This window comes from Oryx dammah, unplaced genomic scaffold, assembly GCF_014754425.2.
Source record: "Oryx dammah isolate SB20612 unplaced genomic scaffold, SCBI_Odam_1.1 HiC_scaffold_15, whole genome shotgun sequence".
Classification (NCBI taxonomy): domain Eukaryota; kingdom Metazoa; phylum Chordata; class Mammalia; order Artiodactyla; family Bovidae; genus Oryx; species Oryx dammah.
Genome location: NW_024070199.1, coordinates 30,538,897 through 30,563,883, shown reverse-complemented (window position 1 = coordinate 30,563,883; position 24,987 = coordinate 30,538,897). Strand labels below are relative to the sequence as shown.

Below are 24,987 nucleotides of genomic sequence, written 5' to 3'. Positions count from 1 at the left end.
TTGCAATGTGTGTTAGAATTTCCTTCCTTTCTAAGGTGGAATCATATTGTATCATATGTATACACTATTGGTGCATTTTGCTTATCCTTTCATCTGTTGATGGACAGCTGACTGCCTCCACATTTTAGTTCTTGTGAATAATGCTGCTGTGAACATAGGTATACAAATATCTCTTCAAGACTCTGCTGTCACCTTTTCTAGGTGTATGGTGGTTTAGTCGCTGAGTTGTATCTGACTCCTGCAACCTCCTCTGTCCATGGGATTCTCTAGACAAAAATACTGGAGTGGGTTGCCATTTCCATCTCCAGGGGATCTTTCTCACCCAGGTATTGAACTTGAGTCTCCTTCACTGAAGGCAGATTCTTTACTGACTGAGTTACGAGGGATATAGAGAACGCCTAAAACTCGACAAAAAAAGGCAAATAACTCCATTAAAAATGATCAAAATGTTTGAATAGACATTTCTCCAAAGAAGATACACAAATGGCCAGTAAGCGGATGGAAAGATGCTCAACACCACTAGTCATTAAGGAGACGCACATCACAGCTACTGTGTGATACCACTAGGTGTGTACACTGGCTGCTGAGGGCTGGCAGGAGGTGGAACTGTTGTGCGCTGGATTGTTGCTTAGTCGCTCAGTCGTGTCCGACTCTCTCTGACCCCATGGACCCCATGGACTGCCAGGCTCCTTTGTGCATGGAATTCTCCAGGCAAGAATACTGGAATGGGTTGTCATTTCCTCCTCCAGGGAGTCTTCCAAACCCAGGGATTGAACCTGTAACTCTTGCGTCTCCTGCACTGGTAGGTGGCTTCTTTACCGCCCACCGGACCGCCTGGGAAGCCCGATGTGCACTGTGGTGGGGTAAAATCATAACAGCCACTGTGAGGAAAACAGGATGGCAGCTCCTTGAAAAATGAAAACTAGAATTACCATAGGGAGTTCCCTGGTGGTCCAGTGATCAAGACTCTGTACTTCCAGTGCATGGGGAGCAGGTTCAGTCCCTGGTTGGGAAACTAAGATCCCACGTGCTGTATAGTGAGACAGGGAAAAAAAAAAAAAAGAACAATTACTGCAAGGTGATCTTCTTCAGACAGAATATAATCATATCATTCCTCTGCACGCAACCCTCAGTACCTTTCTGTCTTACTTAGGATACTGTTATAAATTCCTGCACACCCTCCTTCCTTACCTTTTCAGCCTCCTCTCGAGCTGCTGTCCCCCAGTCACTGCGCCACAGCTGCACTGACCGTTTTGATACTAAAGCAACCGAGGTTCTCCTCTTTGCCTGTCTCAGAATCTTCAGCTATGCTGGTCCCTTCACTTAGGATATCAGTCCTCTAATATCAGTGCTCATAAGGGTTACCTGGATTCTGTGTTGAAAATGAATTTCTGGGCTCCACCCCCTCAGAGGTGGTAATTCAGGAGGTCTGGGTGGGGCTGAATTCCCAGGCGATGCTGATATGGCTGGTCTGGGGACCACACGTTGAGAACCACTGGTCTGGAGTAATTTCCTTAAACTCCTGTATCCTCTATCCTTCAGATCTCAGATCAAACATCTGTCTTCTGAAGGAGGCTTTTGCTGATTGCTCCAGACCTATAGGACGCTCTGTTATAGGTTAACACTTCATTTCCTACTCCTGTGAAGCCCTTGTTGACGTTGTATTTGAAGTTTAATTGTGCAAATAGATTTTTACTAACTGATTTCCCTGCTGGAACCTGATACCCAGCTCCATCAGGGTGGGAATCATTTCTGTCTTGTTCACGGTTCTTTCTCTAATCTCTTGCATGTAGCAAGGGCTAAATAATTACTTATTGAATGAATGCTGTTATTTCCTTTTCAGAGGTAACAGCAAGTGTGCAGAAACATTAATATTCTCAGTGAATGTGAAGGATGAATAGAGGCTATGGGGAACTGGTAGAGCTATTCAGAAATAATTGACATATTTTGTCAGAGATACAGACATTCAAGGCAAGAGTCGGGAATTTTTATTTTTTTTACAGACCCTACCACACTATGGAAAGCCCCCCAAATTTTACCTGCCCTGGTGATGATGCTACTACAGTTATTTCTCAGCTTGCCTCCTTCAGCCCATTCATGCTCTATTATATTTTATGGGTGGTTAATTACCTATTTAGTTTCATTTTTAAAATTGAGGTATAACTGACATGTATTTATTACTTTCAGGTGCACAGCATAATGATTTGATATTTGTGTATATTGCAGAACGATCACCACCATCAGTCTAGCTGACATCCATCACCTTTTTCATTTTTGTTTGTATTCATATGATATTTTTTGCCTTGCAGATATGGAATGTGCAGATGTCCCGCTCTTAACTCCTAGCAGCAAAGAAATGATGTCTCAAGCCTTGAAAGCTACTTTCAGTGGTTTCTCTAAAGAGCAGCAACGTCTGGGAATTCCAAAAGGTAGGTTTTGTAGTTGGAAGGAGAGAGGATGGACCAGACTTTGAGTTATAGTTGGTTTCCTCACCTGTTGGTGGAGATAGACTTACTCACCACCCTCAATCAGCAGCCACAGATTGGGACAGACGTCTGTTGGAACAAGTGTAGACACATGCTGATGCTCCCTCATCTTCCAGGCTTGTCCCTGCCATCTTGGTCTTAGGGCAGTGGTGCCCAAACTTGTTCAAACATTAAACAGTGGATCTTCAGAAAATTCCACAGTCCAGGCCAGATCCCAGACCAGTTAAGTCACAATTGCCTGTAGCATCAGTAATTGTAAAGCTCAAGTGACTCTGTTGTACAGACAAGTTTGGAAGGCATGGTCTTGGTGTCATTCTGGGCTGCCATTAGATGAACTCCATGAGCTACAGTTCTGGGATTTACTCTTTGACACGTCCTTTGGTGAAATGTGTTTATACTTGGGTATTCTCCTCTGAGGGCATTCCAGGTGCTGCTAGTGGTAGAGAACGTGCTTGCCAATGCAGGAGACATCCCTGGGTCGGAGGAGGGTATGGCAACCCACTCCAGTATTCTTGTCTTGGAGAATCCCATGGACAGAGAAGCCCGGCGGGCTCTGGTCTGCAGAGTCAGTCTGCAAAGAGTCAGACACAACTGAAGCGACTTAGCACACACGCATTCTCCTCTGAAAGGGTATTCGGGAATGTAAAGGGAAGTGACTTGAGTGGTCAGAAAGGAAAAATGACTGGGGAAGACTTAAGCCTTGACCAAGCGGCATTTCCCGAGCAACTGAGAGCAGAAGGAACACGTTTCTATTGAGTAAGAAAAATAGAGGCTGCCTTTGCACCCAGTCAATGCTACTGCTGCAGGAGCGAGCGGCTGCCACCCTGCCAGACGCAGGCCTCAGGGAGATTCCATGAATGAATCTGGCTACCTTTTCATATACTCTGCTTTTCCACAAACGTCCGCTGACAGCAGAGCCCAGTCATAAAGCAGAATAAAGTGAGTTCTGACCATCCACTTTTCCATCATCTTATAAAGTCATCTTCTAGACTGAAGGGGATGACCTGAGAGGAGGTAGGAGGTGGGCTGTAGGCACCACACCCTGCCATCACCTGAGCTCGGTCAGTGCCGTGAGCTGGTGTAGTCATGTTAAACCAGGCCCGCACATGAAGGTTATGTAGCGTCTGTTCTTCATGGCTCCTCAATGCAGGGCCTGTCTTATGTATTTATTTTGCAGGTTGTCTGGTATAATACAGGTACCTAATATCATTGTTGGGCTTCCCTGGTGGCTCAGTGGTAAAGAATCTGCCTGCAATGCAAGAGACCCGGGTTCAGTCCCTGGGTTGAGAAGATCCCTTGGAGAAGGAAATGGCTACCTACTCCAGTATTCTTGCCTGGGAAATCCCATGGGCAGAGGACCCTGGTGGGCTATAGTTCATGGGATAGCAAACAGCTGGACACGACTGAGCAGTCAGACTGACACACACACAATAATGTTACTACTAAGTATTACTTGAATGGCGTACTGCTCCTGATTGCTGTGATTACTATAGTTGGCCCTCCTCATTCAAGGGTTCCATATTGGCAGATTCAGACAACCACAGATCCGATTCTGTTGGCTGAATCTGGGGATGTGAGAACCCACATACACAGAGGTCTGAGTGTGCCCCACCCTTTTGTGTATATAAGGGAACATGCATCTCCCCAGATTTTGGTATCTGGGGGAGTCCTGAAACCAATCACATTGGATATGCAAGGACAACTATACTAACCATCATTAACTAAGATAAGAATAATTAAGCATAATGGCCGCAAGTAAATTACATGAGTAAGTGCAGGGAGAGGTGAGTGCAACGTCCAGAGCACACTTGACTTTGTCATTATTGCCGTTAAAGGAGTCATTTGTTCCCTGGTCCCAGGCTTTAATAAAGTCTGATGGAATTAAGGCAGTGAGAGAGGAGACTCTTGGAACCTGTTGGAAGGTTCCATGGGTGGAGAATACTCTTTGTTACTTTTTGGCTGATGGCAGTGATCAGCTAACTGGTGGGAGGGACAAGATGGGGCTGACCTGGATGCAGGGAGGAGGGTTATGGAAGATACTCCATTAGGCCTTCCTCATTCCGTGAATCTGAGAATGTCTCAGCGAAGGTCAGGTGCTTTTGTGTAGTCTCCGAGGCTCGGGGAAGAGTTGAGACCCTGATCTGCTGGGACATCATCTGATCTCTCCCTGCAGACCCCCGGCAGTGGACAGAGACCCACGTTCGGGACTGGGTGATGTGGGCTGTCAATGAGTTCAGCCTGAAGGGTGTGGACTTCCAGAAGTTCTGTATGAACGGGGCAGCCCTCTGCGCGCTGGGGAAAGACTGCTTTCTCGAGCTGGCCCCAGACTTCGTTGGGGACATCTTGTGGGAACACCTGGAGATCCTGCAGAAAGGTAAATGCCTGAGGACGGGGTGGGGTGAGGGAGGTGGGGCCTGCACGAGCAGCTTCCAGAGTCGACTGGGGAGCGGGATGCCACATCGAGGTCGTCATCTGGGTGTCCAGCCACAGCACATACGGTCTGCAGAGACGTGCCGTATGGTGCCCAGTAGGGAGCAGGTGCTCCATAAGCATTAGTTTCTTTTTCTTCTATGTACTGGATACTCCACCTTTTTAAAAAATGTTTGTTTATTTTTAATTGGTTGATTCTTGGTTTACAATATTGGTTTGATTTTTGTCACACATCAACATGAATTAACCCTAGGTGTACACATGTCCCCTCCCTTTTGTGTCTCCCTCCCACCTCCTGCCCATTCCCACCCCTTTGATTATTCCAGAGCCCCAGTTTGAGTTCCCAGAATCCTATAGCAAATTCCCATTGGCTATCTATTTACATATGTTAGTGTATATATGTATGGCTCCACTTTTCATCTTTACCTCCTAAAGCTTCTTGGTTTGCAAAGTTCTAATCTCAGTCCCTATCTTAAACTTATATACTGCTTGAACAAGCAGTGCCCACAACTAGCAAAAGAGTATTTCTTTCCTTTCTTTCTTTCTTTCTTTTTTTTGGCAATCGTGAAACACACCCCCTTGACCCATGGCCACATCCAAGCTCAGTGTTTCAGAGCTTCTTAATAAGCAGTCTTCTCTGCCCACTAACGGGACTGGAATTGCAGTCGCGAGGTACACCTTTTCCATCTGAAGCAGAAGCTGGGGTTATGTCGGGACGTCGTGTTGCAACCTTGTAATGACATGGCCTCTCCTACCAGCCTCTTCCAACCTTTTTGGATCGAGTGACTCATGCACCACAGTCCGGGCTGAGTATAGAAACAGCAGCAGGCGGCAAACTTGGGTGTTTTTGCGCTTATTTTTCTGAATTTCTTCTTAAAATAAATTGCAGTTACCAGCAGTCAGCAGTGCCCTCCAGCTGACTGTAAGCCTAGAAGCCCGTTGCCCTCTCTGACCCAGGCCCACCCTTTCCCTGTGGTCACCAGCTCCAACCCCTGGTGCAGACGCGGGAGGCAGGGAGCAGAGCTCAGGCTTAGCACTTTTTTATTCCATATAATACCTTCCTTTGTTGAAGGATATTTTCCATTCTGCAATGCCCAGGAGAGACCCAAATTAGACTCCTCTGGGCACAGAAGTGTTACTTTTTTTTCTCTCCCCCTTTCTCCTCAGCTATAGCTGAAAAATAAATAAATAAGCAGAATTGAGAAGTAGGTGAATCTGGCCCAGGACTGCTGGGTGGCGGTACCGGCTTCCCCGAAGCCACGCCGTGATCTCGGTATAACTGCACACAAACCACTCATAACGTGTTGACGTGAGCGCCTGTTTATAGAGGGAAAGGATACGGCACGCTCAGAGCAGGATGCAAGCATTGGCTTATAAACACGGCAGTGGACTCTATCAGACCGTGTCACCCAGATACATGCTGCCAAAGCCCCGTATCCCTCTCGTCAGCACCCCAGGCAGCCAGATGGTCTACAGTGTCAGTCGGCTCTGATCGGTTACAACTCATCTCTACAGCATTTCCTTGTTTCCCAAAGGCTTGGAAATAAGTTTTCCTTTTTTTAAGTTGTGAAATTATGATAACGCATTTACAGGAGTTTTGGAAAATATAGAACAAAAGTACATATAGCTCCACTACATAATTATTTTTTAAGTAGATACATTAAGATTTTTAGTTGGAGTTTCAATATCAAACTCTCAAAAATTAATGGGATGAATAGACAGAAAAGTTTGCACTGTGAACCAGTCTGTTTGGATTCTCAAAGCAACCGTGGGACACAGGAAGGGCATGTCCTCTTAGAGAGAGTCCTTGTCTGTAAAACAAGGACAGGTCAGGTGGTTCCTCACCATCACTTGTTTCCTTACACTGGGGTCTTTCCAGCCAAACTTCCCGTCCTGTGTTCTTTGTGTAGTGATATGGACTCATGGTGGGGAGCTTCTGGCTTTGTTGTTATTCAGCCACCAAGTGACGTCCGACTCTTTGTGACCCCATGGACTGCAGCATGCCAGGTCTCCCTGCCCCTCACCATCTCCCAGAGCTTGCCCAAGTTCATGTCCATTGAATCGGTGAAACCATCCAACTGTCTCATCCTCTGTCGTCTCCTCCTTCTGCCTTCAATCTCTCCCAGCATCAGGGTCTTTTCCAGTGAATCGGCTGTTTACCTTCCTGCAGAGGGATCATACTAATGAATTTAGGAGAATGACGAGTAATGGAGTGAGCTTGAGAACATCTCACCCATTTTCAAGGGAGACGGAGGACTGTGCTTCTTCAGATCCTCCAAGAGCTGAGTGTGATGTTTGTATTGAGGCTACAGCTTTTGTTCTGTGATTAAAGTAAGGCAACCCAGTGCTGAAAAAAACATAGCTGTTCTGGGTGGGGTGGCAGGCCAAAGGTACAGGGGATGTTTCAATCTGATAAGCTGCTGAAGCAGAGTTTAATCATTTTATCTCAGCTGGGAACTGTTTTTCTGTGCAGGCATGAACTTGTTTTCCCAGCAGTCTCTGCTCCCAACAAGCTATCAAATACCTGAGGAAAAACCCAAACCAGCCCCCTCTGTCTATGTCTGATTCTTACAGTGAAATGTAATCCGACTGTTGCATACAGTAGTCGGGCTACCACCAGATTCCAAGGTCATTAGGGGATCTACAAGTTCACTTTGGTTCAGTGGAGAAGTTTCTCTGCTTGGTTACCTTCATCTGCATTCTACTCTCATTCCTATAGAGCTTGGCACCAGGACAGAACTTTGGTTATGTGGCTCTTCTGTCATATTTCACCGAGTAGAATCACCTTACTAGTGTCTTACCTGGGCCTGAACTTGAAATCTGAGGGCAACGGAAAAAACACCAAACACCAGATATCTGCTGGAAGAAGTGGAGGCTCTGAAGTCTACCTGCTTGCACTTCCCTGGTGGTTCAATAGTTGGGACTCCACACTTCTGGTGCAGGGGGCAGGGGTCCAATCCCTGGTTAGGGAACTGAGATCCCCCGTGCGGTACAGCATGGCTAGAAATAAATAGCAGTAAGAATAATAAGAAAATAATAAAAATCTTCCTGCCTAAAAAGATTGTCCTATGTTTCTGAAAAACTTTGGACCTGATCTGTTTGAATGTTGGCGACTGATTTTGGTAAACTCCCAAGGTGTCAGGAAGATCCACTGGAGAAAGAAATGGCAACCCACTCCATTATTCTTGCCTGGGAAATTCCATGGACAGAAGAGCTTGACTGGCTCCAGTCCATGGGGTCGCAAAGAGTCCGACACGACTGAGCAACTAAACAACAACAACAAGATGTCTTCAAGCTCTGGAGGCTGGCGGCACACGCATGCATCAGAAAGAGGGTGGATGCCTTCCCAGCCCTTTGAGATTACTCATGGGCGTGCTTTCCAAGATATTAAATCCCCTTTTCCAGCTACTGAAATCATAAACTTAGCCATACTTTGGTGAGCTCATCCGTAGACAAGGGTCCAGTCAGGGGAGGCTCAGACACTAGCTCAGTTAGGGAACATGCAGATTTTCTCTCAGCGGGACTGAGATCACTGTGGTCCTCGCCTCCAGGGTCCTCTTCTGCTCAGCACTGCTCACATGCTGACCTCTTTGTTCCCTTCCTTCCTGGTCTGTTGCAGAGGATGTGAAGCCATACCAAGTTAATGGAGTCAACCCTTCCTACCCAGAGTCCCGCTATACCTCGGATTACTTCATTAGTAAGTTCCTTTTGGCTCCTCTTCTCTCTTCCTGCTCACTGTGATGGGAACTTAGGAAAGGAACCCTGTCCTAGGCCATCTCAGGCTCCTGCCTGGCAGTTCTACAGAAAATAATAGCTTCGGACATGTAGACTCTTGGGGACTTCCCTGGGACTTCATCACCATCCAATGCAGGGGGTGCAGGTTTGATCCCCGGTTGGGAAGCTAAGATGCCATGTGCCTCGTGGCCAGAAAACCAAAACATAAAGCAGAAGAAATATTCTAACAAATTCAATAAAGTCTTGAAAAATGGCCCATATTTAAAAAAAAAATCTTAGAAAACATGTAGACACTTGCTTATTTGCTTTGTTATTCCTGCAAAGCACAAGGTTTCAACCTCTTGCACGTTTTACTCACCTGCGTGCTTCTACACTGGGGTCTCGCTGATATCCTCAGCGTGACAGATAGTCACAGAGAAACTGCTATTTGCTTCTCTCCAGTGGTCCTGTTTGACCCTGGGCCATGTGGTGGCCAACAGAGGTTCAGGTCAGGGATTTTGATCTTGTTCTTTCCTTTTTGCTAGTACGTGCAACAGCATTCCCTTTGAAATCTTTCCTTCAGGTCATGCCCTGCAGCTTCGGGTTCTGTCTCTGAGCAGAAAGCCTTGTCCTCCTGGTGCCTGATCCCTCACCAGGTTGCAGGAATGGCCAGAGGAACAGAATTAGTGTAGGGCTGTGCTTATCTGATGGCTTTGCTTTCAAAGGGTATCTTAAATAGGTTTGTTTTACCTTTATCGTTTTACTTTATTTTATGATCTGTATACTCACAACAACAGTGAGTTTATTGTGTGCTAGAAAGGTTGGTTGTGTGCTGTCCTTGGATCTTCGTCACAATGCCCTGGGGAAGATTGCCATCATCCCTATTTTAGAGAGGAGAGAATTCAGTCAGAAAAGGGAAGTGCCTGTCAAGGGCCATGGCCCTTAAGTAGTGGAGCAAGATTGAAAACCCAGGCCCTTTTGACTTCAAGTATTTGTCTTTTATTCCCTGAGGTAGTTAGCTTGGTTAACGTCATGGGGCCGTTGTAAATGGGGAGGGAACAGCCTGTTTTCGGTACTCACCTCTCCTCTCTCCAATCACACACTCTGTTTCCAGGCTATGGTATTGAGCACGCCCAGTGCGTTCCTCCCTCGGAGTTCTCCGAGCCCAGCTTCATCACAGAGTCCTACCAGACTCTCCATCCCATCAGCTCGGAGGAGCTCCTCTCCCTCAAATATGAGAACGACTACCCCTCGGTCATCCTCCGGGACCCTCTGCAGACGGACGCCTTGCAGACAGACTACTTTGCCATCAAACAAGAAGTGGTGACCCCAGATAACATGTGCATGGGGAGGGCCAGTCGTGGTAGGTCACATTTCTGCTCTAGAAGTTTCTAAGAATTGCCTTGCTTGGTGCGTTTCCTAGGTTCCTTTTTTTTTTTTTTTCCTTCTCACTCTTAGCCACGGGCATTCCTGAGTTTTTGCTTTTCCGTCTTAAAATGTCTAGCTGTTAAGAACTTTGTATCATGAAGTCTTAGCCGAGGCTTTCATGATGACTGAGACTGTGAATTCACGGTGGAATTGAAATCCGGCAGGAAGACCAGTCGCATTTCTTAGTTAGGTACGATATTTGACCAGATAATAATTTTAGGTGCATGCGTGCTTTATTTTCCTTGAGAGGATTTTGCTTAAGGAGGACACAGTCACATAAAAATGATTCTGAGAACCCTCCCGGAGAGAATTGATCTCCACGTCGTCCTGGTGTTTGAATATTCCCGAGTCGGACTGCCCCTCCTGGCTTGGTGTCTGATGACCTCTGCTTCTCAGCCTGGGCTTCCCAAGCTCCTGTGACTTCTTTGGTTTGGGAAGATAGAAGATGGTTAACCAACAGCTTATTTGGAACCAGTCATCAGCAGTGTGGTCTAAGTGTGTATTTAGCTAGAGGACCAGGGAAAGAGGTGGCCAGAAGCTTCCAAAACTAGATACTCTCTCACACTGCCGTGACTCTTAGGACAAAGGTAACATATTCACTGACAGTGAACTGCATGGTTCTGAACAGAGCTGACTGACCTTACAAAGCCAAAAAAGGTTAAATACCCTCGACTTTAAAGATCAGGACCTAAACACTCAGAGACACAACCCATCTAGTGACCTGTCCAGACTGTTTGCTCTGATAGAAGGACAGTCCTGTATAAAGACAGACTTGCTCATGGGAGAAGAACTAGCTGATTTTTTTTTTTTAATATTCTGGATGTTACCTTTTATGCAAAATGAAACAGAAGTAAGACATGATTTCAGATATTATAGAACTCTTCCTAAAATGAGAGTAAATTAGGTTTCAGAGAAAAGGGAACAGAAGCCCAGAAATGTTAGGTGACACATTATTATTATTATTATTATTATTATTATTATTATTGAGTTTAAGTGTCCTGAAATTTTCTAATTCAAATATACAGAAGCTTACCCAGGTTCTTGCCAGTCCTATAATCTACTTTTCTGCCAAATATTTGAAATGATGCTACAGATCACTCAACAGGAGAACTAGCTTGACTCTTCTGATGGATAAACTGGAAAGAGTTACAGACAGGAAATGAGCAGGAGGAAGTCTTTCCAAGTGGCCGGCCTCGCAGTGATGTCTGCTCAGTGCTGACCCCGCTCCCTGTCCTGAGGCCACGGCCTCATGGCCCTCACACTGTCAGCTCCTTCGAGTGTCCAGGCTCCCACTTCCTCCCAGCAGGCCTGCGGAGGGAAAGTCCCAGCAGAATCTGAGCCTGTAATCTGCCCTCCTTAGGGCCACGGGGTGTTTGTGTTTCAGACAGAAGGGGATGGGTGGGACCAGCTTTACCTTCCCCTTCTTTATTTTTGGATGCAGGTCTATTTAAATACTTACATGTGTAGCTTTTTTCTCAGGTGGGTCATAGCAACAGAATGCCTGTCTTTCTCACGGGGTTTTCTGTGAGTGTGCAGTGAGGCTGTCCACGTGCATGCACATGCATGTGTGGTAGGGGGGCCCAGTGTGCTGTCACTTTGGGCAGGACTGTTGCCGTTTGTTTTCCACTTGCGTCTGGCTTTGCTCTGTGTAACTGGCCTCTTCTCTCTCCTTCTCTTGGTTCCTGCGACCCCAGAAGAATGATGGTGGGCCAGACGGTGAACTGCACAGAGAAACAGGAAGGCTTGCTCTCTGGCCTCGTTCTCCTTTGCTCACACCAAGCATCTCACCACACAAACTTGGGGGCAGACCGTTTTGTTCACGGTTGCTTTTTTACGAGTGAGAAGTGCTGCAAACAGGACGTATTCCAGCGGGGTGATTGACTCTGCCGTGGCAGGGTTGGGGTAGACTGAAAGCATCACTGTTAGTTGAAGATGATGAACAATAATCGCAGTGTTCCCAGACTGCATTAGGGCAGACAGAGTGTTTCTATTCCACTTCCTTGGACTCAGAGAGCTGTCTTCTTTGTGCTGGTCTGTTGAGTGGGCTGCCACGGGGCTCCCCCACCTCTTGCTTTGGGTGCCCCAAGGTCTGTGTGGTGGGGTCAGGGAGCTTTGCAAGGACCTTGCCGAGATGTTTCTCAGGAAAGCCAGCCAATGGATGGATGTCTTAGAGGACATGAGCTTCCCCGCCCCTGAACACAGTAGCCTAACTGAGCGACTCATCTAGTTGGAACCAACCCATTTTGGGAGAAAAATACCCGTAAATGAAGGTTCCCAGCTCTAGGATTGTGAAAGAGAGCTGAAATGAAAGCAGCCTCCTGCTATAAACCGCAGCTCTCAACAGAGTTGCATTTGGCTTATGTTTGAGAGGCTGCCAGGGGGCGGTTATAGCCTCGTTCAGTGTCCCTGCTTACTGGGGTTCCTTGGAACCTCAGCTGTCCAGCGAGTGGAAATTCTAGTCTCCACGCCCTCCCAGTATAAAAATGACTGACGGAATCATCTCAGGGACTTCTGAGTGTAAATGCAAGGGACTTGGTGGGGTGTTCCTCATGAAAATATAAACTCTTTCTTAGGCTTTTGGTATGTTTAAGATGGACAGCTGGAATGAGCAAACACCTTTTTATGGGAGGCCACAAAATCTCCTGTTCTGTTGAAAAGAGGCTGCTGCGTTCTTGGTTGGGGTCTGTTTTCTTGAGACTTTTAATGTGAATTTCTGGAAGGGACAGTCCCTTCTTTTTAAAGTTTTTTTATTTACAACATTTTTGGGGAGTATAGTGTTTCATAATGTTGTGTGAGTTTCAGGTGTACAGCAAAGAGAATCAGTTTATATATACATACATCCACTCTTATTCTTTTCCCATGTAGGTCGTTACAGAGTATTAACTAGATGATAATAATGATAATAATAAAAAGTTGCAAATGTGACCGTGGACTTGGCAGATGGGGCCGACAGCTCCAAGGCTTTCTGGGGATTGCCGTTCTTTGAATGAGTGGTTGGAAGAAGGAATGAGACGAAGCAGATAACTAACTGTATTTTTGTTCCAAGCAGTGTTGGAAGGGATAAGAGGCTCAGGAAATTTACAAGAGTAGATAATGCAAAAATTACATATTTAACTTCTTTTATCTGGGGTTAAAAATCTTTTTTGGAAGCGATATATCTTCCTTCCTAATTACTGTATATTTAATTTTGGTTTGGACACCAAAATTAAATATTTGAATTTCATTGTCTTAACAAATTTTCTCTGTTGTGAAGAGGAGGATACACCAGAAACTTACTAGCAGTACTTTGTATATACCAACTTTCTTCTGGGGTTTAAACGTCAGAGTAGGCCAGCCAGCCTTGACTCACAGGTATTTCTGCATGCACATTTGTCACATCCTTTGGCCTCTTGACTTTGCTGGACTCAATCAGCCATTTAATCTCCCATGATTTAATTGAGGTTGCCTGGAAAGTATCTGGAAATAAAACATAAGACATATTCCTGTGAGCCTTTTCAGCAGTTAGCTGCATTTGTTTTTGTCCCTTCCCCCACCCCCCGTTTTCAGCCTCCTTTTAAATGGCATTTTTTGCCAATGGAAATTTCTCTAGGAGCTATTATGCAATCATAGCAGCTGTTTATAACCTGGTTTGGAAAATTAATGAACTTGCATGATCTTGTGGTCAGTTAAGAATGCCTTAAGCAACTCACAGAGTAAAGGATTTCTGCCATTGCTACGGACCTTAACTCTTTAATCAACTTCTTTGTTGTTTTTTTTTTAATTGCCTTCGTTTCCCTAATAAAGCACAAATTTCAAGTACAGATAGTGCTCGGTAAAGAATATGGATTTCTATTTAGAAGAATGATAATGTTTTCTTTTTTAACCTCCTGGCAAAAAAAACATCTCGTGACTTCTTTTTCTATTTGAGAAGGCATAGAGGCGGTACGATGTACATTTCAAAGAGTGTTTGGAAAAAAGGCTAAAAAATAGTGTTTTAGTTCCAAGGTCAAGGAAGGTCAATTCTCTCCTAGTGTAATGGAATTTTTTTTTCTTATGACCAAAATATTTTGCCAAATGGGGCCTTTTGAAATCATCTCCCTGGCTTGAGTTAGGGCAGAGGGTGAGTTGAGCCTGATGCAGCTCAGATTTCTTCATCCACTCATTGGGTCTAACTCATTGGCCAGAAATCTCGTCATAACAGACGTGTTTCTCAGCCTGTAGGTTTCTGGTTGTGGAATTCTCGTTGTTCCAGACACTGCTGTCTCCCCCTAGCAGAGATGAGTAGCAACACCCGGCTCTGAGTCCTGGCCCTAGGGGCTCTGGAGCAAGACCGGACCATGCGGGGGCTCTCAGGCTGGGTCCAGGCAGCCCCTCTTCCCCGGAGCAGATGCACGCACCTCCATCCCCGCCGGCCGCTCCCTCTCTGTATCCCTCCTGCACATCCTCACCGAGAGGGTTTCACAGTGTCTCTTCCCATCCCTCCTCCCCGCCCTCCTCCCGCCTCCTCCTCCTCCACCTCCAGGTAAGCTCGGGGGCCAGGACTCCTTCGAGAGCATAGAGAGCTACGACAGCTGTGACCGCCTCACCCAGTCCTGGAGCAGCCAGTCGTCTTTCAACAGCCTGCAGCGTGTCCCCTCCTACGACAGCTTCGACTCCGAGGACTATCCAGCCGCCTTGTCCAACCACAAGCCCAAGGGCACCTTCAAGGACTATGTGCGTGACCGCGCTGACCTCAATAAGGACAAGCCCGTCATTCCTGCTGCGGCCCTGGCAGGCTACACAGGTAGGACGCCTGGCCTCCTTCCGCCCTCTGGGGTGGGCTCCCTGGACACTTCTGTGCTGTCCCCAGCCCCTAAGGTTACCCCCTTTCTAGGGGACAAGTAGACTCTTGAGAGGTTGGGTTAGCCTCTCAGGCCACTCTGCAGATAGCCATTGGGTTTTGGAAGCAAATCGTATCATTCTGTTTCAAGGGATTCTTTCCAAGAGTGGTAGGAAAACTGATATTTTGAATCTGTAACTAGGGGGAAGGGAATTCTGTCGAGCCGGTACTTCTGGAAATTCTGCCTTCCCAGCCTAGCATCAAGGGGCTGCTTCTTATCTGCTCTTGGAGGGCTCTTTGAACACAGAGCCAGCAGCAGCGTTGCTGAAAGCCATCACTGAATGGGTCTACTCCCTGGACTCACTGGCAGTAGAATCCTCATTATCAGGCAGGAGTGGAAATGGGAAAAGTGCCCTCAGGCACCTACACTCAGGCTAGATCCTGGCCTTTAGAGGACACCTTTCTTCTCACTGAGCTTTATTATTGCCTTTTTTCCCCCAGGAGTGAAAGTTGTAGTCATGTTGAACAAAAGAGAAAGGAAGGTGTATGTTGAGAGCTTAGGCTTTGATTGAGAATCTAGTCCAAGAATCTGAATTCATTGTCCAAGCGAGGTGGGGCACAGAGGCTGTGTAACCTTGGGAAGGTTTGAAGAGTGTATCTGAGATCTACGCGAGGAGTGGGAATATATTAATGATCAGATCTTTTCTGTAAAATTGTGCCTGCTCAATCTCTTCAGTCCAGCACTTTGCAACCCATGGACTGTAGCCCACCTGGCCCCTCTGTCCATGGGATTCTCCAGGCAGGAATACCGGAGTGGGTTGCTGTGCCCTCCTTCAGGGGCTCTTCCTGACCCAGGGATCAAACCCACATCTCCTGCAGCTCCCGCATTGCAGGCAGATTCTTTACGGCAGAGCCACCAGGGAAGCCTGTAAGATCGTAGTGTTTTCTGAAATTCAGAAATTGTGTTGTGAGTGGAGCTTGTTTTAAGCTTCGAATGCGCAGCGGTGGTCTTGGCCTCTTGCAATTTATCCACCCTGGGCGGGTCACCATGTGAAGACCCTTTGTGTGGATGAAGACAGACACCTCAATCTGCATTTCTAGAGAGGTGTCTATCTGATCTTAAGAGCTCTATCCCTGTTTTTGTGTGAGGGAAAACTCAAGGATACTCAGCTGACCTTTGAGAACAACTCACATGCTTGGAAAAGTTCCTCCTCCTTCATGGATCAGGGTTGTGTCCCTTACGTTGCATCCCTCCAGCTCCTTGTGCAGTTCAGTGCATGCATAGGTGCTCAGCAGGCATGTTTGGATTTTGAAGTAGTAACCAGAACTATATACAGAGTCATGGGCCAGAAAGGAGCTTAATAGTCACCTACTTTTTTCTTTCTACAATATTCCCCAAGTCCTTGCTTGAGCATCACGAGTAGGTGGGAAATCGCTGTTCTGCAAGGGGGTCAGTCCCTTCCCTCTGGGCAGCAGACAGTAGAAAGTTTGTGCCTTTCTATTAATGCCATTTGGAATACAGAAAGTATGTAAAGTGTATTTCAGAATGTATGAGAGTGCTGTGTGTACTCAGTTGTGTCCGACTCTTTGCGACCCCATGGACTTGTAGCCTGCCAAGCGCCTCTGCCCATGGGATTTTCCAGCCAAGAATACTGGAGTGGGCCATCATTTCCTTCTCCAGGGGATCTTCCCGACCCAGGGATCGAACCTGCATCTTTTGCATCTCCTGCATTGGCAGACGGGTTCTTTACCCCTGTGACACCTGGAAAACCCCTTATAGTAACACTTAGGTATTTTGAGAACTGGACTCCAGTTGCGTACACTGATGGAGGAGGAGGAAAAGATTGCGTAGTTAGGAGGGGGAGAGGCAGAGGTAGCTGTGAAGTGAATTTGGGCTGTGGAGGTGGCAGGCATCTCTGAGTGGCTGTGTTTGCCTCTCTTCTTGTGATGCAAGTGCTGTCATTTGCCCAAGTGTTCGCTACCACCTCTCCTCCCCCTGCCACCCTGACTTCCAGGACCAAATCCTCAATGTAGCTTCTCCTTATTAAAGGTCTTGCCTAATTCCCTCTGACATAGTCTCTACCATGACCACTGTCAGCAGGCATGATCATAATTCTTCTCCTTTAACAGTTTTCATCATTTTCTTTTCGTTTGGTGTGCAGTTCTGAAAATTTTGCTAGTTAAGGTGGTTTTGTGGATAATCACATTAAGTATAGTGACTTTTAAGTTCTAAAGTTTGGGTTATGGCCAGAGAAAGCCTTATGATTTAGGTCAACCTGCATGGGGTAAGATTCTGGTAAGGAATCGTGGCTACTCTACAAAAAATTTAGAAGTTTCTAGAAATGGTGAAAGCCTGATCTCTGCCTCAAATAGAAACTCTTCTGAAAAGGGCACGTGTATAAGTTATTGGAGTCCCTGATGGGAGAAGCCTGCAGAGCTCATACTCTACAAGTGATTTGAAGAGTTTCAGCTAAGATGATCTTAACAAGAGTCATCTGAGAGTTGGAAATGTCTCCAAGTGTCATAGTTTCAAGGAGAGAAGGAAAAGGATGAAGTGGAATGTTAAGACCTAAGGGTATGAATTTGGACATGAAGACAGCCATCAGGAGAGGCAACACCAACATGCCACCTGTGAGCCTTCTCACAGGTGGGCATTTCTCATCCAAAGCCAAACAGATCAGAACATCTAAAGCTCTTTTCAGAACAAATACAGGAATGTCCTGGAAGTCTGAGTTATGTTTGATGTCATCCCTTATTTGGGCTTTCCAGTGGTGGCTCAGTGGTAAAGAATTCACCTGCCATTGAGGAGATGTGGGTTCGATCCCTGGGTCAGGAAGATCCCCTGGAGAAGGAAATGGCAACCCACTCCAGTACTCTTGCCTGGAGAATCCCATGGACAGAGGAGCCTGGCGGGCTACAGTCCACGGGGTTGTAGAGGGTTGGACACGACTGAGCACACATACACTTCTTTGGGTGGATTGTTTTAATGATTGCTTCTTCCTCCGTCGTCCCTTCCATCCTTTTTTTCCTCACTCTTGTTTCCTCTCTCTTTCTCTGTCTCTGTCTCTAAGGGAGTAGAATATTCATTCAATGGGACAAAGGAGAAGATGATTACCAGTTAATGATCTCAAAAACTCCAGTGGTCATTTGAACTAAAATACAATTTTTAAAGTATCTTACCATTCAGCTTTTTCTTCTTTGTAACTGGGGATTTTACTTTCCAAGCCCTCTCAGATAGAGGTGCAAACGATAGCCCAGAAAACAGAAGTCCTCCATGCTCCCCCCAGCCCTCACACACTGTGTGATTTTAGGCAAATTTACCTTGTACCCTCTTCTACTTTTAGCGAAGTGGAAGTGTCCCTCCCTCTCTTGGTAGGAGATCTGTGAGCATGTAATTGAACTAACTCAGTTAATGAAACAAATGAGTGCCAGACGAGTTGCTAGACAGGAGAGAAAGCTCAATCGTAACAAATCAATTATTTCAGCAGATGTTTCTGAGTACATGTTGAGTACAGATAAGTGCTCGTAGGTCTGGAAGGTTCACTATCTTGACGAATTCAAGATATTGTCGTTGTCCTTAGACTTGAACTGGATTTTGTTATTGCTGTGGTTTGATGAAAGTCAGGATTTATTTGGCATGTGGTGTTAGTCGCTCAGACATGTCCGACTCCCTGCCACCCCATGGTATGGGGAGTGGTCCAAATTTGGGTGGCTTTCTTCCCCAACCCCCAGCTTCTCCCACCTCCGCCCCCCCCCCACCCCCGCCCCGTGTTCACTGTCTGGTAAATATCTCTTGTCCACAGTGAAAACTATATCTTGCCCCTCATTGTGACCCCTCATCATCTCAGATACATCCTAGGGAACGGGCCAGGGAACGGAACATGCTTCCTTAGGCCCCTCCACCACCTGGGAAGTGTGCAGTGACTGGAGTTCTTATAAATGAGTCTCTGAGTCTATGCAGACATGCCAAGATGACCTGAAGTTCGGAAAAGTACTTTGGAGAGTGGAAATCATTGTATAAGTGTTGGCAAAACTCTTCATTGCTCATAAACATCACACCTATTTTCCATCTCAAGTTATATGCTCTTTTTTTTTTTAATCTGTTTCCTTTATATTTGCTTACCTCCAGGGTGTGTGTGGCCACACAGTAGGAGCACGTGTATACCTTTTATGTCACCTGAACTAAAGGATGTCTGTATAGATTCCCTGAACTGGGATGTGAATCCATTTTCCTGTCTCTGGGAGCCCAGTTATCTGTCCATTACATCCTCAAAGGAATACATTTGACTTCTGATGCTGTCTCGATTACCGCACTGTAAGTGTGGAAATCAGTTAGAAACTGAATTTTCACATTCTCTTGCACAGTTGCATTCTTCCTCCCAAGATAAGAAAATTGCATCAACCTTCATCGGGCTCCCATGGCAACTGGTTAAATTAGGTCAAGATGTGGGGGCAGATAACATGGCTTGAAAGCCTGCCTGTTAGCTGAGTTGAGACAACATCAAATGCAACACTGGCTTCCGCCAGAATGCACCTTCTTACCTTGCTGGGACTGCTTATGATTATCAAACTGATACAATCAGAAAGCTCCATTTTCTTTTGTTTGAAGATACGTTATGAACCCCATCTGATTACAAAACCATCCGAGAGAAGTGGCCCAGTGTTTTCTGTGTATTTGATGGACCTAAACAAAATGCTCTCTAGATCCTCGACAAACATAGGCATCCCTGTTTTTTTTCCCTCCATTTCAGTAGGTGTAGAATAATATGCTGGATTTTCAACGAGTGTTAATCCCTTCCCTTCTCTGTCCCTTCAGGCTCCTTTTATCAATGACAAAACTGAGACCCCAAAAAATGACTTATTCCAAGTCTTCTGCAGGAAGGTGGCTCTTAACTGAACCTTAAGTGCCATATGTCTCATCTGAATATGAAATCTTTCTCTCTTAAAGAATGAGAACACTCATTGGTTATCTTAGTTACTCCCATTAGAGTACATTCAGGGCCTTGTGCCTTGCTTGTCACTCATTAACACTATGCAGGGGGAGGGGGCGTGGTATGCAGGAGGGGGTGGAGCTATGGTCTCTAAACCACCTTCATAGAACTTCACTCCAGATTGCCAGACTTTAGTTGATACAGATAAGGAATTCTTTCCTGTCACTCCTGCAGTTGGTGTGGAGCAGTCCTGCTGGTAATAGTTGTGTTGTCAGTGTGTAGGTGTGGCCCCAGCTCTGTGTTGCAATTGTTGTATGAAGTGCTCAGGGTCTCTTCTTTATCATGGAGCCTGGGAAAAGGCTAAGCTCCAAGCGATTCATACCTGTAATGAAATTATGATTTACTATGCTGTGTAGACTTATGAATAGCTGATCCTTCAGCCTCTGAGAGACTACATTTGAGACCATCAGGAATTCAACTTGCAAGTATTTTTGAGTGAGACATTGCACAAAGGGGTACCAGCCTTGTAGAAATGGAAGCCCTAGACAGTCCCCATTGGTTTTCAGTTCAGTCAGTTCAGTCGCTCAGTCGTGTCCGACTCTTTGTGACCCCATGAATCACAGCACGCCAGGCCTCCCTGTCCATCACCAACTCCCGGAGTTTACCCAAACTCATATCCATCGAGTCGGTGGTGCCATCGAGCCATCTCATCCTCTGTCGTCCCCTTCTCTTCCTGCCCCCAATCCCTCCCAGCATCAGGGTCTTTTCCAGTGAGTCAACTCTTCGCATGAGGTTGCCAAAGTATTGGAGTTTCAGCTTCAGCATCAGTCCTTCCAATGAACACCCAGGACTGATCTCCTTTAAAATGGACTAGTTGGATCTCCTTGCAGTCCAAGGGACTCTCAAGGGTCTTCTCCAACACCACAGTTCAAAAGCATCAATCCTTCGGCGCTCAGCTTTCTTCACAGTCAAACTCTCACATCCGTACATGACCACTGGAAAAACCATAGCCTTGACTAGATTGACCTTTGTTGGCAAAGTAATGTCTCTGCCTTTTAATATGCTATCTAGGTTTGTCATAACTTTCCTTCCAAGGAGTAAGCATCTTTTAATTTCATGGCTGCAGTCACCATCTGCAGTGATTTTGGAGCCCCCCCCCAAATAAAGTCTGACACTGTCTCCACTGTTTCCCCATCTATTTCCTATAAAGTGGTGGGACCAGATGCCATGATCTTTGTTTTCTGAATGTTGAGCTTTAAGCCAACTTTTTCACTTTCATCAAGAGGCTCTTGAGTTCCTCTTCACTTTCTGCCATAAGGGTGGTGTCATCAGCATATCTGAGGTTATTGATATTTCTTCTGGCAATCTTGATTCCAGCTTGTGCTTCCTCCAGCCCAGCGTTTCTCATAATGTACTCTGCATAGAAGTTAAATAAGCAGGGTGACAATATACAGCCTTGATGTACTCCTTTTCCTATTTGGAACCAGTCTGTTGTTCCATGTCCAGTTCTAACTGTTGCTTCCTAACCTGCATATAGATTTCTCAAGAGGCAGGTCAGGTGGTCTGGTATTCCCATCTCTTTCAGAGTTTTCCACAGTTGATTGTGATCCACACAGTCAAAGGCTTTGGCACAGTCAATAAAGCAGAAATAGATGCTTTAGCATCCATTGCTTTTTGCCTGAGATAAACTTTCTTCTCATTTTGTAGATAAATTGGAGCCTGTCTACCCTCACACAATAACAGAGTCCAAGGGCCACACCCAAAACCTGGGCGTTCTGACTGGTCATTGAGTTGTAAGGTTCAGAAACATAAAAGTACTGCTAAGACATGTTTTGAAAATAAACAACGTTCCTGCAAAAGGAAGGGCTTCCAAGCCCTTCAGTTCAGAATGAAATGTGAGCTTGGGGGGGCATCACCTGAAATCACGGTTTGCGGAAGGAAAGCTGGATTGCAAAATCATCTCAGTGTCCTCAGGTACAACCCCCAGAGGAAGCTTCTCATGTGAGCCTCAGTCACTGATGAGGAAAGGAGAGGGGGTCCCCAGAGCAGAAGAAGACTGTGGTGTGAATTGGTGCAGGAGATTCTAATTCTAGCCTACACGCCCATGGAGATGTTATTAGGAACAACTTGGAGCTTTATAATTGGGGGTGGAGGGAATATTCCCTAAGCCAGGTTCTGGAATACAGTCTCTCCGTGTCAATACTGTGGCCTTAAGGTTGTGAGTTGACTACAGTCTTTCCTGACATAAGCATATAACCCTAGTGCTCTTTTTGTGCAGTCCTGCCATTTACAAGAGTCCTGAGGTTTTCAGCCCAGGCAAAACTGGACTTGGCCTCAGGCTTACAGGGAGCGTCACTGTCTCAGGGTAGAGCGTCCGTGGGTAGCGCCTGGATGGCTGGGAGGAGAAGAGTTTGGCAATGAGAGAGACAGAAACAGCATCTGCCCTTTCCTCTTCAGAGGCCCCTGTGAGTGACGGGTTGCAGGAAGCCAGACAAACCCCCTCAGCCTATGTGGAGCCTAGCTACGAGCCAGCATCTCAGAAGCTGGGGAATTCTGATTCTCTGCGCTGTGCTTGGCGGTGGGTCCTCAGGGCGCGCGTGGAATGTGAGTGGGATCTCACTGGAGCAGTGAGTTGACTGCTGCTCAGTTATGAGACTGCTGGGGAAGTACGTTGGAGCTCAGGGGGCGGGGGTCCCCGGCAGCTCCGAGCTGGAGGGATCAGAAGCCCCTTAGTATTGTTGCCTGCGTGGAGGTTCCACTGCCTCTGCCTCCTGACTGGTTTGCATGGGGACAGTTGGTCTTAGACATCTGCCACCCGTGGAGAAAATCACATAGTGGGAGGACTCGGCCTCGTTGTTCATTTTTTCCTTCTAAACGGCTTTGAAGGTGTGGACAGGGAGGTTCCCTGTTTTTGTCAGTCGCCTTTGAAGACCACAGCTGGCTGAGCCACCCCGGGGACTGGACGTAGCTCCAGTAGCTCCAGGAAGCTGCCTTTAGGGCAGAGAGACCCCTTTATGCTGTACAAAACAGAATGCAGATCCTGGTGTTTAAACCACCTGAAGCCTGTGGGTGCCTGGATTGGGAGTCAGGAAACTCACAAGGGGACCCATCTTTTTAGGGGACACAGCACCCCCTTCCCCTGCCAACTACCTGCTTTCGAGGCGTCTCTGGTTCTTCCATTTTCCGGGTGGCTGTTTCTTTAACAAACTCTTAACTCCATGTGGAACTGGGTGGTGACCCTGCTGGAATGCCGCTCTGTCTCCTCTTAGAAGTGCCACCTTTGTGTCTTTGAAGCCGATGTTTCCCCTGAGCAGAATCCAGCCCGTGTGTTGCTGAGGCAACCACACAGGTCCTGTTGGTCGTGAGCAGCTGGCCTGGAAAATCCCGTGGCCTCAGCTGCCAAGGGCTCTTCCAGTTGGTCCCTTGATTGCGCCCCTTGGCATCTCCTGGTTTCCCGGTTGCCTTCCCAGCTTGGGTGCTGTCAGACCAGTGAGTGGGTCCTCAGCATGGAGACTCATTCCATTCAGCAGACGCATGGAGATTCCTTCCATTCAACAGACGCTACAGTCCACCCTTGAACACACGGGGTGAAGGGCACCAACCCCTGTGCTGTCAGAAATCTGAGTATAATCCCCAAACTTAGCTACTAGCCTACTGTTGACCTGCTAGCATAAACAGTCCACTTATACATATTCTGTGTTTTATGTACATCTACATGTATTTTATGCATTCCTGACCTCCCTTTTTATTCTCTTAATGTTTTCATATTTCTAGGCTACGCAGTTTGTCTGATTTTTTTTTCTTTTTTCAAATTGCTGCAAATCTATAAAAAGGATTTTTTTAATATGTTTATATTAAAAAGAAATCCATGTATAAGTGGATCTGTGAAGCTCAAACCTGTGTTGTTCAAGGGCCTCTGTGCATCCCTCCCTGTGCTCTTCTCCCTAAAGTGACTTTCTTGTGATGCTTACAGATGATAATCACCCCACCTGCTACTCTTATGCCTTCAGGTTTAGGTTCAGCTTAAGCACGAGAGGTGAGAGGCTGTTTGACCTTGGGCTACGTGGCAGAGGCTTCACTGTATCAGGGTTGAGAGTGGGGGCTCTGGAGCCAGGCAGCCAAAGTGTGTCCTGGTTTTGCCACTGACCAGAGCTGCATGGCTGTGGGCAAACTGACCTCACTGTGCCTTAGTATTCTCATCTGCAAAATGGTCACAATAGCAGTTTCTGTCTCCTTGGATTGTGATGGGAATTGCATGAATAGCTTATGGAAGGCACTCAGCACAGTGCTAGGTCCATAGGAAACCCTCTTTGGGTGCTAACTGTTACCACTGTTTCATATTATTCTCTAGATCTTTTGTTTTTCCAGTACAGTTCTACATTCCTTCTGGTCAGAGGGTGATGGGTTTAACTTAGAGAATTCCAGTCATTCCTGGTAGTGTCTTGGGGAGCACAGCTGATACTTAATTTCAGTTTAGGTCACTTCATAAAGTCTCCCTGGTAGCTCAGCGGTCTGAAATACCTGCCAGCCAATACAGGAGGCGCGGGTTTGATCCCTGGGTTGGGAAGATATCCTGGAGGAGGAAATGGCAACCCACTCCATTATTCATTCTTGTCTGGAGAATTCCATGGACAGAGGAACCTGGTGGGCTACAGTCCATGGGGTCGCAAAGAGGCAGACGCAACCCAGCATGCGCACACCACTACCACCTAGGTCACTTCAGCTTTTCAGCTCAACCCACATGTGTGCTGAGCTTTCACTGTGTGTTAGATTCTTTCATATGTGCTCATATTTTTGAAAACTGTCACCAGCAACCACATGGAGAAAAATCTGTTATCCTCACTTTATGAAGGAGGGAATTAAGGTTCCCAGGGAGGGAAGAGGTCTAGCCCAGAGTCACACAGCAGACAACAAAGAAGAGGCCTTTCACAGTTTTGCACAATGTCAGACAACTGGGGGGGAAATAGCCAACATTAGTAGCATGTTGGTTTGGGTCTGATGAGCAGCAGATGTCAAGACATGATTGGACTTGTAAGAAATGTCCCGGGGCTGGGGGGTGACCTCTGAAGTACAGAGTGGCAGAGAGCGAGAGAAGGTGGAGGGCTTTCAAAGTGAAGGCGGGGACCTTTCAGGCCTGGTGGCAGACAGGACGGAAAGAGACTTGTGAGAAGAAACTCCAAGGGAACAGTAGTTCCAAGGA

General features: G+C 46.5%; 1 protein-coding gene across 3 annotated transcripts in view; it reads left to right on the top strand.

Moving 5' to 3' along the window:
• Positions 1–24,987, top strand: part of ETS1 (ETS proto-oncogene 1, transcription factor) — a 141,595-nt gene that overhangs the window by 101,054 nt on the left and 15,554 nt on the right. For all 3 annotated transcript variants that reach the window (XM_040255652.1, XM_040255654.1, XM_040255653.1), the window contains 5 exons: positions 2,310–2,429; positions 4,660–4,860; positions 8,536–8,613; positions 9,745–9,993; positions 14,560–14,820. In XM_040255652.1, the coding sequence (XP_040111586.1) occupies positions 2,310–2,429; positions 4,660–4,860; positions 8,536–8,613; positions 9,745–9,993; positions 14,560–14,820 (909 nt within the window). The remainder of the gene's footprint in view (positions 1–2,309; positions 2,430–4,659; positions 4,861–8,535; positions 8,614–9,744; positions 9,994–14,559; positions 14,821–24,987) is intronic.